A 12,451-nucleotide genomic window follows, 5' to 3' on the forward strand; every position below is an offset into this window, starting at 1 on the left:
CTAAAACATACTTCCCCAAAGGGTGATAGTTCTGTTACTATTTAATTTATGTAATAATGAAATAAAAAATTATTCAGTAACTGTGGTCCCTCTTTAAAGTCACTAAAAATTTGTATATGTTAAAAATCACACAAACCTGAGCTCATACTGGGCACTTTACTTACAACTAAGGAAAAATATCCACTAGTGTATATTGAGAAAATGGAAACATGTCTGTATAGAAAGCAAGTATTTTTTCATCAGTCTGTTTCCAATCCTTTTGCAATTGATTTTAAGTTACTTAGAGTTTTCATTTTTAACAGGGATTACAATTTTAGCAGTTTCAGAAATATAAAAAGATGGCATCAATCTGAGCCCAAGAACTTTTCATGCTTAGCTTCTGTTCTGAGCTACAGTCTTCACAGATACAAAACTGAGCAGAATAGAAAAGGGAAATATTCACATCAGCTGTTGAAAACTAGTTTGTAAGACAGGCCTAAAAGCCTTTATCTCTGGCATGTTCAGTATGGAATGCATAGCTGATTTTCATTCAGCCACCAGAGAAAGGCATTCTACAATGACAGATAGCCTTATCAAAATTACAATTAGCTGGATTCTTCTGCAGTATACAGCAGTTGGTTAAGCAAGGCTGAAGTGAGAGCTCTTAGCAGTTTTGTCAGAAATGATTCTCCATCATGAATATCTGGTCAACTGGTTAGGTCTAGTGTGAATGTGTACTTTTCAAAAGAAGGAGCTGAGAACTGCTAACATGTTCCAAAGAAGCACCTCTTAAAAGCTGATCTCAATTCAAACAAACCATCAATTTATTTAATTTTCAAGTAGGTTTTTCACTAAATGTGTTATTCCTCTAAGATTAGCATGGCTCATTCTGCTTAGATTGTTTACAGTGCTTGTTATTGTGCTTAAAATTTTGTAGTAAGGTGAAATAAAACATTTCAAATGGTTTTAAAATACATGGAAGATGAAATCTGACACTCACACAGCATATATTTTGATTCTTTTATATTCATGACCAATCAAAATTGTCTTTAAACAGCAACTTGATATTTTTCAAATTGTACTCAGAAACACTACTGTATACCATTTATTTTAATACTAATACTTTTAGGATTAGCTTTATTAACAGTATGACATTTTCATGCATTCTTAAACTTTATACTAGTTTCAAAATTCACAATGTTTGATTAAGTTCAAATCAACAACTAGTAGAGCCTACATGAGAAAAGAATGAAATGAGATTACCCTTTTTATATAATCAGCTAAATTATTTTTAAGAGTAAAAAGTTAATACTAGGATTTAAAAACCTAAATTTCCAATGTTACTGTTAATTCAACCATGTGAATATTACTTTAGGCCACAGGACTGCCCATTAGCCTTTCTTGTCGGAGAGCAATTAATCTCTTGAACCATTTTTCCTCAGCATCAGCTTTCTCAATAAATAACTGAAATGAAAAAAAAAAAAGAAGAAAAATATCATTGTTTGCCAAATAACTTGGATTTGATCTTACAAATCATCTTTATAGAATACATTCTTTAGCACAAGATTTAGATACTACTTAACTCTTGATGACTTCTTAACTGAAGATCATCTATTTGGAATAACCCTTGGAAAGTTTGAGTAAAAGGGCTAATATAAAAATTATTAGCAATTTTACATTTCATGTTGTAAAGTTTATTTCCTACAGACTTTCTGAGAGACAGAGTGGTATGACCCTAATTCATAGAAGACAGCACAATATGACATTAATGACATGCCCACAGTCAATAAGCCAACAGGAACAGAGCCAGAATTAGATCTTTCAGTGCCAGATGAAAAAACGAAACAAAACTCTTCTTTTTGTCTGTTTTTCTTAACCACATAAAGAATCTTCTAGAAATCAGGTAACACAGGATGGCCCAAAACCAGATTCAAATACTAGTAACAGCTCTAAGGGCTGGGGGTGAGCTGTCTTATTTTTGGCAAATACGAACATATGAATCCATTTCCTTCAATGGTATTTTTGTCACCAGCCCAAAAGAACAGCAGTCTGAATTAACTTCAGTGAACTAGACTTAAGCTGACATTCTTAAGGCTTAAGGGTCTTACATTTGGATGAGCCAGAGAATTGTCATCTTGGTACTTGATAGCAGTAGGGATGCTGCTTGGGTCTATTTCCTTCTCAGTACTCGGTGGATCAGACACCACTGATGCTGGTCCTGGTGTGGCTGCTGCATGCTTCACTTCACTAGCTTCCACTGACTGAAACATAAAGCACTTTCGATTTTGAATAATAATTGCTCAACTGGCTTCCTCTGAGATGATACTAACCGCAACATGGCCCTAGGATACTGAATAACAGACTATTCCTCAAACAAGCAAACAAATACAAAAAAATTGTGAAAATGTTATTCTTACAGTCAACATATTTTTCTTAAGAAATCTGTACTTATGAGTCTATACTATTGAAAAAGTATATACATTGCACAGATGTAAATTCTATTAATCAAAACAAGTAGCAACAAACCTCCATTGAGCTGGTCTCTTTAGGTGTAAAAAGCAAATCTAAAGATTTTTATTACTGTTTCTTAAATAACTGCCTTACTGAAATTTAATTCCATATCACAATTCATATTGCTTTTATTATATCAGCAGAGTTCTGAAACTATCACTCCAAACAACTTTAGAACATTTGTATAACCCTCCTAAAAAAACACATATCCATTAGCAGTCACTGCTCCCCATTTCTCCCCAACACTGACATCCCTAGGCAACCACTCATTTACTTTCCATCTTTACGGATTTGTCTATTCTGTACATTTTATATAAAAGGAATCATACAATATGTGTTTTGTGTGTGTGTGTGTGTGTGTGTGACTGGCTTCTTTCATTTAACATGTATATCAGTATTTCATTCCTGTTTGTGGTTGAATCCTATTCCACTGTACAAAATACCATAGGCCAGGTACTGTGCTTGGTACCAGGGACAAAAGACTAATAAATCATTGTGCCTGCTTGGAAAGAACCAAGAGTATAGTACTACTCAGGTTAATTTTAACATCTCCTTCCCTGAGGGAGGAGAAGGTCAGGGAAGTGCCTAATTCACAGCAGGGCTGCAGGGATAATATGAAATGAATGATGAGATAAACTAGATGAGAAGCTAGAATTAAAAGTTAAAATTAAAAAACTCTAGATGATTGACTAGCCTTATTTTTTTTCTGCACCCACTGTTCTAAACCTATAGCTTTTCAATTTCCATGTTTTGTTGACTTTCCTACTTCTGAACATCCACTTCTCTGAATGAAGTGTAAAACAGATGTCACTGGGGAAAATGAAATATGCATGAATTAGCTATTAGAATGATTTATCTCAGAATTGGAGATTCGTCTATTTAACCAGTACTTACTAAGCACTACTAATTGCTTAGCACTGGGTACACCAGGGAGAATAAGAAGACATGTTCCCTGTCCAAACTGAAGATGACATTTTGCTGAAGGGGTGACAGATCTCTAACAAAAAAATACCAAAATATATATATATAAACACAAATTGCAACAAGTTACAATAGAGATGTTTAAAGAAATATTCAGTAAATTTGATTTGGAAGTTTTCTTCTTTTATTTTGCAACCAATATATTTTTTTCCCACACCTCAAACATTACTACATCTCCAAAATACTGGTCATAGAAGACTCATAGCCCTAAGTGATACTATACTGACTTTTTATAAAACTGAAGACATGTAACAGTAAAACCCCATGTTCCACCCAGAGGGAAGTGGGGAAGTATCCCAGCCCAGTGAGGTCCAAGACACAATTTTTTTAAATTATGTGTTGCCACACAGGGAAAAGAGTATTACATGTGTGCCAAATCATTTCAGTCATGTCTGACTGTGTGATCCCACGGGCTGTAGACTGCCAGGCTCCCCTGTCCATGGAATTCTCCAGGCAAAAATACTGAAGTAACTAGTACTACTCAGAACAGTAGTAATAATACTGTATAACTAGGCCAGGCTATGACAGGGCTCAGCTAGGAGACTAGCTGTCCATATTGAACAACCTTAAAAAATTGCGAAGTGTTGTTATTCTAGTTGCCAAAGATGCAGACTGCACATATTCAGGTGGCAGAGATAACATTCTATTACAAAAATCAAGTAATCTGATTTTGTTTTTACCTACACAGTACATCAGTTTTATTCGAAAATAGCTTTTATACATATAAGGTATATAAAGAAAACATAAAGTTCTCAATGGTTAGGATCAGAACATAAAATTTATTATTTAATAATGGTTAATTTAAAAATAACAACTTAGCAAACACCCTCTTCCAACAACACAAGAGAAGACTCTACACATGGATATCACCAGATGGTCAACACCGAAATCAGATTGATTCTATTCTTTGCAGCCAAAGATGGAGAAGCTCTATACAGTCAGCAAAAACAAGACCAGGAGCTGACTGTGGCTCAGATCATAAGCTCCTTATTGCCAAATTCAGACTTAAATTGAAGAAAGTGGGGGAAAACACTAGACCATTGAGGTATGACCTAAATCAAATCAAATCCTAATCAAGTGAGAAATAGATTTAAGGGACTAGATCTGATAGATAGAGTGCCTGATGAACTATGGACAGAGGTTCGTGACATTGTACAGGAGACAGGGATCAAGACCATCCCCATGGAAAAGAAATGCAAAAAAGCAAAATGGCTGTCTGGGGAGGCCTTACAAATAGCTGTGAAAAGAAGAGAAGCAAAAAGCAAAGGAGAAAAGGAAAGATAAAAGCATCTGAATGCAGAGTTCCAAAGAATAGCAAGAAGAGATAAGAAAGCTTTCTTCAGAGATCAATGCAAAGAAATAGAGGAAAACAACAGGATGGGAAAGACTAAAGATCTCTTCAAGAAAATCAGAGATACCAAGGGAACATTTCATGCAAGGATAGGCTCGATAAAGGGCAGAAATGGTATGGACCTAACGGAAGCAGAAGATATTAGGTGGCAAGAATACACAGAAGAACTGTACAAAAAAGATCTTCATGACCAAGATAATCATGATGGTGTGATCACTCATCTAGAGCCAAACATCCTGGATGGTGAAGTCAAGTGGGCCTTAGGAAGCATCACTACAAAGCTAGTGGAGGTGATGGAATTCCAGTGGAGCTATTTCAAATCCTGAAAGATGATGCTGTGAAAGTGCTCCACTCAATATGCCAGCAAATTTGGAAAACTCAGCAATGGCCACAGGACTGGAAAAGGTCAGTTTTCATTCCAATCCCAAAGAAAGGCAATGCCAAAGAATGCTCAAACTACCACACAATTGCACTCATCTCACACGCTAGTAAAGTAATGCTGAAAATTCTCCAAGCCAGGCTTCAGCAATACATGAACCGTGAACTCCCAGATGTTCAAGCTGGTTTTAGAAAAGGCAGAGGAACCAGAGATCAAATTGCCAACATCCGCTGGATCATGGAAAAAGCAAGAGAGTTCCAGAAACACATCTATTTCTGCTTTATTGACTATGCCAAAGCCTTTGACTGTGTGGTTCACAATAAACTGTGGAAAATTCTGAAAGAGAAGGGAATACCAGACCACCTGACCTGCCTCTTGAGAAACCTATACGCAGTTCAGGAAGCAACAGTTAGAACTGGACATGAAACAACAGACTGGTTCCGAATAGGAAAAGGAGTACGTCAAGGCTGTATATTGTCACCCTGCTTATTTAACTTATATGCAGAGTACATCATGAGAAACACTGGACTGGAAGAAACACAAGCTGGAATCAAGATTGCTGGGAGAAATATCAATAACCTCAGATATGCAGATGATACCACCCTTATGGCAGAAAGTGAAGAGGAACTAAAAAGCCTCTTGATGAAAGTGAAAGAGGAGAGTGAAAAAGTTGGCTTAAAGTTCAACATTCAGAGAACAAATATATGGCATTTGGTCCCATCACTTCATGGGAAATAGATGGGGAAACAGTAGAAACAGTGTCAGACTTTATTTTTCTGGGCTCCAAAATCACTGCAGATGGTGACTGCAGCCATGAAATTAAAAGACGCTTACTCCTTGGAAGGAAAGTTATGACCAACCTAGACAGCATATTGAAAAGCAGAGACATTACTTTGCCAACAAAGGTCCGTCTAGTCGAGGCTATTGTTTTCCAGGGGTCATGTATGGATATGAGAGTTGGACTGTGAAGAAAGCTGAGCGCCGAAGGATTGATGCCTTTGAACTGTGGTGTTGAAGAAGACTCTTGAGAGTCCCTTGGATTGCGAGGAGATCCAACCAGTTCATTCTAAAGGAGATCAGCCCTGGGTGTTCTTTTGGAAGGAATGATGCTAAAGCTGAAACTCCAGTACTTTGGGCCCTTTTGATGCGAAGAGTTGACTCATTGGAAAAGACTCTGATGCTGGGAGGGCTTGGGGGCAGGAGGAAAAGGGACGACAGAAGATGAGATGGCTGGATGGCATCACTGACTTGATGGACGTGAGTTTGAGTGAACTCTGGGAGACGGTGATGGACAGGGAGGCCTGGCGTGCTGCGATTCATGGGGTCGCAAAGAGTTGGACACGGCTGATTGAACTGAACTGAATTTAAAAATGCGTGAGGAAAATGATTAATAGCTTCTTTAAGTGAGGAAAGCTGTTTTAGAGAAAATTTGACTTTTACAAAACCCTTAATACGGCCAGCCCACGATCAAACATCTGGCTTTAAGTAGCACTGCCACCTGGTGGTTCAGTTTGGAACAATTTGTTTTAATATGTACTTTATAAGTAAAAGAACAAATGACCGTGCTGCTTAGTTAGGTACCCTTTCTGAACACTGGTGGATATCGGCCAAATACAACAACGTTAGGGCTGAATAACGTATAATAAGCTTATCTGGGAGAGCAGTCTGAAAACAAGTTGCATCTTGGTTTCTCAAGTTGATGATATATCAGGAACTGTCAGACTGTCTACTCACATTAGAGAACAGGATGGTAGAGAGTTAAAACTAGTTAAACCAACGTGTTGCAGGAGATACACCATCTAGCATGTCACTGGTGATAGCCACTTTTCTGGTAATATCTCCCTAGTTGAATTAGTGGAATTTATACAGCTAAAGACTCTACCAATGGAAGGGGTCATTAGGTTATACAAAAGCCTTCTTTAGAGATACAAATTTTATACCAACATGTGTAGAATTGTCCAGGAGAGAAGGACGTTGAAACTTGGGTCATAATTTAATTTTCAAGAAAAGGATAGCCCATAAGATCTCCCCATGACCTGGATGAAATGGTCCTCTAGATAATTTACCTTCCTTTGCTAAGTCATCTCCTGATAAATAATTCATCTTCTTGGACATCCTGAATCTATACCTCATATTGCAGACACAGACATTTTAGCAAATGGAAGGGATATCACTTTCAAAAACTAATAAATTGGCCTACTGTTTTATATTACAGTCCAGTGCGAATTTATGCTTTGCTGGCCCATCTCTGCTCTTCTGATGATTTTGATATGTGACAACTAATACAAGTCCAGGGTTGGATAGCTAATATTTTATTAGCCTTACTGTATGTTTACCAAGGTAAATGCCATCTTCTGAGGCTTTTTAGCATATTCCCCTTTTAGGGTCACTTCAAAGCATGCTTTTTTTATAACTTAACAGGGAATATGCATTGAGTTACAATTATGAGAGACATTTAATCAGTAGGAAAAAAAATGGGTTCTGGTGTTAGACAAATTTGGTTTAGATGCTGCTTTCAATCATTTATTAGATTTAACCATGCATTATAAAATTTATTGAACCTCAGTTATAAATGTTACTATGATACTAGTTAAATTATAAAAATTAAATGTCTAGTATAATGGTAGCCATTATAATGGTAATTATTATTTTAGTTAAGTTATTTAAATATATATGAAAAAGTGGCTGGGATACAACATTGTTTTATGCCATTTGCTTAGTGCTTTAACATTTCCAAATGGCTGTGTCGAAACAAACTGGTTTCAAGCTGATGTCTATACATGAAACCAGTAAGTTACTGTGTAAAGTAATTTTAAAACTCTTTGCTTGGTAATACAGTAGATCACCAAGCCTCAAGTAAGGAGAATTTCAGGTATAGAGAACATAAAAAATTACATAAAACAATCTCTGGCAGAACTAAAATGGAAATTTTTGTGTCTAAAATCGCTCTGAAGGAAGTCGCACACACATCCAGCACTTGGTCTTCAGTGAGAGGAGAAGGTGGATTAGCAGCAGGAAGACGAGGTGTGGCAATAGCTTTCATTTCTTGAATATTTATATATGCCAGGCATGTGGTTAACTGTTTTATGTAAATATCTTGTTCATCCTATAAAAACCTCTGCTACAGGTATTATCCCCATTTTATTTTATTTATTTATTTTTTCTTTTTAGTTTTTTCTTTTTTTAATTTTAAAATCTTTAATTCTTACAGGTGTTCCCAAACATGAACCCCTCTCCCACCTCCCTCCCCATAACATCTCTGTGGGTCATCCCCATGCACCAGCCCCAAGCATGTTGTATCCTGCGTCAGACATAGACTGGCGATTCAATTCTTACATGATAGTATACATGTTAGAATGCCATTCTCCCAAATCATCCCACCCTCTCCCTCTCCCTCTGAGTCCAAAAGTCCGTTAAACACATCTGTGTCTTTTTCCCTGTCTTGCATACAGGGTCGTCATTGCCATCTTTCTAAATTCCATATATATGTGTTAGTATACTGTATTGGTGTTTTTCTTTCTGGCTTACTTCAAGAGAAGAGAGTCAAGGTGTAATGAAACTATTACACAGCTGAAGGATACAGTCAGCAAATGGCAGAATCAGAATGTGGCTCCACGTCTGACCCTCCCTCTCATGTTTTTGACCACTGCTTCCTAATTGCTAAATGCAAGATTTATTGTAATCTGGTTTGAATTTTAGAGGAAATAAATAAAATTATTGGTAAAATATTTAAACTAAACATATTTCTAAGTGGCTCAACTCGCAGTGCTGGATTAATATTTTGAGGCTGCTTCTGCAGTACTTTGGCCACCTCATGCGAAGACTTGACTCACTGGAAAAGACTCTGATGCTGGGAGGGATTGAGGGCAGGAGGAAAAGGGGATGACAGAGGATGAGATGGCTGGATGGCATCACCGACTCGATGGACGTGGGTTTGAGTGAACTCCGGGAGATGGTGATGGACAGGGAGGCCTGGCACGTTGCAATTCATGGGGTCGCAAAGACTGAGCGACTGAACTGAACTGAACTGAACTGAACTGCTTCTCTGTCATTCTTATCCAGCCAAGAGCTAGCCTGTTCTAATTTTATATCTTTCTATGAATTATTGTTAAGGGGAAATTTTTTTAAGAGATAGTTGAGACAGAAGGTGGGTTGCCCTCACACAGATTTCTTAAGGTTGCTTACAAAATGAAGAGACCCCCTAGGGGTTCCATCCTTGTCCTCTTAATGCTTAACTGTGGCATCTGAATTGAAGTATAAGAAAAGCCATATTGAAACTGAGTAAATTCCAACTCAGCACTAAAAACTAAAGCAAATAAAAGCTAATTATTAAAATAATTAATAATGGTGGTCCCTTTGATGAGAGAGGTAGGTGAAATTCCTTTATATTGCTTTCATAGGAAGCCCATTTAACTACACAAAGGGTTTGTTATAAATTTGGGAAGAACAGTTTTTCTCTTGGCTTTAATCAGTTATCTTAAGATTAATAACCAAAGGAAATAATATTTTAAAACTTTTCTTGGGAATATAACAAGGTAGAAAAATTATAAATCCTGAAATTAAAATATATAGATATTATTACATTTATACATTTCAGAAGTCTTTTAAGAAATTCTAAAGAATTTCTGTGTTTATCAGTAAGCTCTCTGATTTGTGAGCAAGGAGACTGAGGGCAATATCAGAAGAACATAAATGAAGTAAGGTTTATACTTCAGACAGATTGAATACCTGCAGTAGAACTTTTCAAGTTTTGTATACACTATACATACTTAGTGTGTAGAACATACTTAGATATCAAATAATTTAGATGCTAGTCTATAATTTAGAAATAAACATTCAATGGATTAATAAACATGTTAGATATTTGATAATCATTATATTTAATCCTCAATTACTCTAAAAAGTAGATATTATTAGCTTAATGTTATGAATTTGGAAACAGAGGCTTAGAAAGAGGTTGAGGTTTGCTCTAGATCATAAATTATGGTAGGAAGTGTAAAAGTTAAGTTCAAAGTCAGATCTTGAGTCCGAAGTTCATGCTCTTTCCACTATATTAAACAGGGTTTGGATCAATTTCCTCAATCACTGTCAATTTTACTAGTTACTGGAAGAACTGCTATTATCTTGGAAAAGAGGAACAGAACTGCAAATAAATTTATTATATTAATAATTAATACCATATGGGAAAAAGTTATTTAGAAGAAAACTTAGTATATTAACCATAGAGTAATAAATAGTTCCACAGAAAGAAAATGCTAGTTTATCTTAAGTGTGTCCAGTGAGAACTGGGAAGTCAAGGTGAACTCTAGAAAACAAATACTACTGAAGTCAACTTCAAAATAAATTACAATTCTACTAGGACAAGTGAATGACCCCATAACATGTACAAGTAAGATATTAAATAAAATGGGCAGCTATATTTATGAATGTGCATTTCACAGCTCCTTTTTCTTCAGAGATTGTGGTGGCAAACTACAAAATGTTCAAACGAAATCAGCAAAATAACAGGGCAGGGGCATGGACTAACCAAGGTTGTCTAGTGCATCCCGGCATCTTGCACATGCTCAATTCATGTCTCCAGAATGAATCATTTTAAAATATATATAGTAACTGAAAAGCCACCCATCTCACTAACAATAAAAGAAATGCTAACAGAACAACAGAAGGTCAATTTTTACCTATTAGGTCAGTAAACATGAAAAAGTCTGATTTAAAAAAAAGTTAGGTGTTAACCAGGGTGTGAGAGGCACACTTCTCCCTGTACTTTGGGGTGGAATTTGAACTGATACAGTATTTTAGGAGAATGACTTTGGGAATAGGTACGAAAATAAACAATATTAACCTTTAACAAATAACTCCATCTTGAAAAATTTATCCTCTGGTGATAATAATGGATATTCACAAACATATATATAATACCTCCAAACTTACAACTGTTTAAATATCTACTTATCTGAGGAAACAAAATGAATGAACTATGATATTGCGTTGGCCAAAAAGTTCATTTGGGTTTTCCCGTACCATCTTACAAAAGAATCTGAATGAACTTTTTGGCCAACCCAATACATTCATCAGTAGAATGCCATACACACAGTCATTAATATATCTACAGATGCAGAATATTTTTGAATAAAAGTAACTATACCACATCTTCATTATATGTTTGATATTAAAGAATACATGTATTTCACAGTAGACAGCGTTTTCTTCCTAAAGGAATACAAATTCCAAAAAATAACCCTGATAATGATTGAAATAATAAATCCAATATTCAACAGAAATAAAATGCCAACGAAAGCTCCTTTTATTAGAGCTGAGTAAGTGATACCCATATATAGACAAAGAGTGTAGACAGATATACGTTACTATGTGGGCAATAATTTTATTGTTAAAGTTCTTTTCTAACTTTTCTCTAGCAATGTCAATTCAAAAAGCAGATGTATGCATTTGAAAAGAAAATGGTGTATGTTCACAAAATGCACATTACTGCTATAGAACTGTCATGTTGACATTTTACTTTGTCTTCTTGGTGGATTTTAAAATAAAAATACCATCAGAAACATTTTTACAGGTTTTTTTTTTAACAGTTTAAACAAACTGATTCTCACTGATTCATTTTTTCTCTCAATAACACGCTGACACTCTTTTGCCCTACTTCATCTAACTAGAAGAACTTATATTTAAGTAAAATCCATTAATAAAGCATCTCTTTAGTTGGAATGTAAAGGCTTATTCATAAGGCCTGGATGAAAACTTACCTTTTTGATTTCTTTACTTGATCTGAATGTTTGCTGAACAAAAGAATCACTTTCAATGGCTTCAATTTCTTTGACTCTTTTTACTTGTTCTACCAGGGTGGTTTGGTCTAAAAGAGAGCATATAATGTCCATGTATTTTGATGTGTAAGCTTATTAACAGCACTATACCTAAACAATGTTCCTTCTATGAAGTAATATTATGACTTACAAAATTTAACTGGATTAAAAAAAAAAGATGTAAAAAAAACCCACAAAAAACAAACAAACAAACAAAAAAAGATGTTATGGTTAAGTTGTAACAGAAACATTTTACCCCTAGAGATCCACAAATAGAACATTCCTTCTCCAAGGGATCTTCCTGACACAGGGATTGAACCCGGGTCTCCTGCATTGCAGGCAGATTCCTTACTGACTGAGCTACCAGGGAAGCCTCTGGTATAATGATATATAATTATATTTATATTAATTATATATTAATTTTCTTATTATTTA

General features: G+C 35.7%; 1 protein-coding gene across 6 annotated transcripts in view; it reads right to left on the minus strand.

The window, feature by feature from the left end:
• Window positions 1-781: 781 nt before the first annotated feature.
• RSRC1 (arginine and serine rich coiled-coil 1) overlaps window positions 782-12,451 on the minus strand; it is a 447,819-nt gene continuing 436,149 nt past the window's right edge. For 3 of the 6 annotated variants that reach the window (XM_027959008.2, XM_060405403.1, XM_060405407.1), the window contains 3 exons: window positions 11,960-12,066; window positions 2,088-2,240; window positions 782-1,443 (listed from right to left, as the gene is read on the minus strand). In XM_027959008.2, the coding sequence (XP_027814809.2) occupies window positions 1,351-1,443; window positions 2,088-2,240; window positions 11,960-12,066 (353 nt within the window). In that variant the 3' untranslated portion in view covers window positions 782-1,350. Of the gene's footprint in view, window positions 1,444-2,087; window positions 2,256-11,959; window positions 12,067-12,451 lie in introns of all 6 variants that reach the window. The other 3 variants (XM_027959006.2, XM_060405396.1, XM_060405397.1) reach the window with 1 other exon arrangement.

This window comes from Ovis aries, chromosome 1 (genome assembly GCF_016772045.2).
Source record: "Ovis aries strain OAR_USU_Benz2616 breed Rambouillet chromosome 1, ARS-UI_Ramb_v3.0, whole genome shotgun sequence".
Lineage (NCBI taxonomy): Eukaryota > Metazoa > Chordata > Mammalia > Artiodactyla > Bovidae > Ovis > Ovis aries.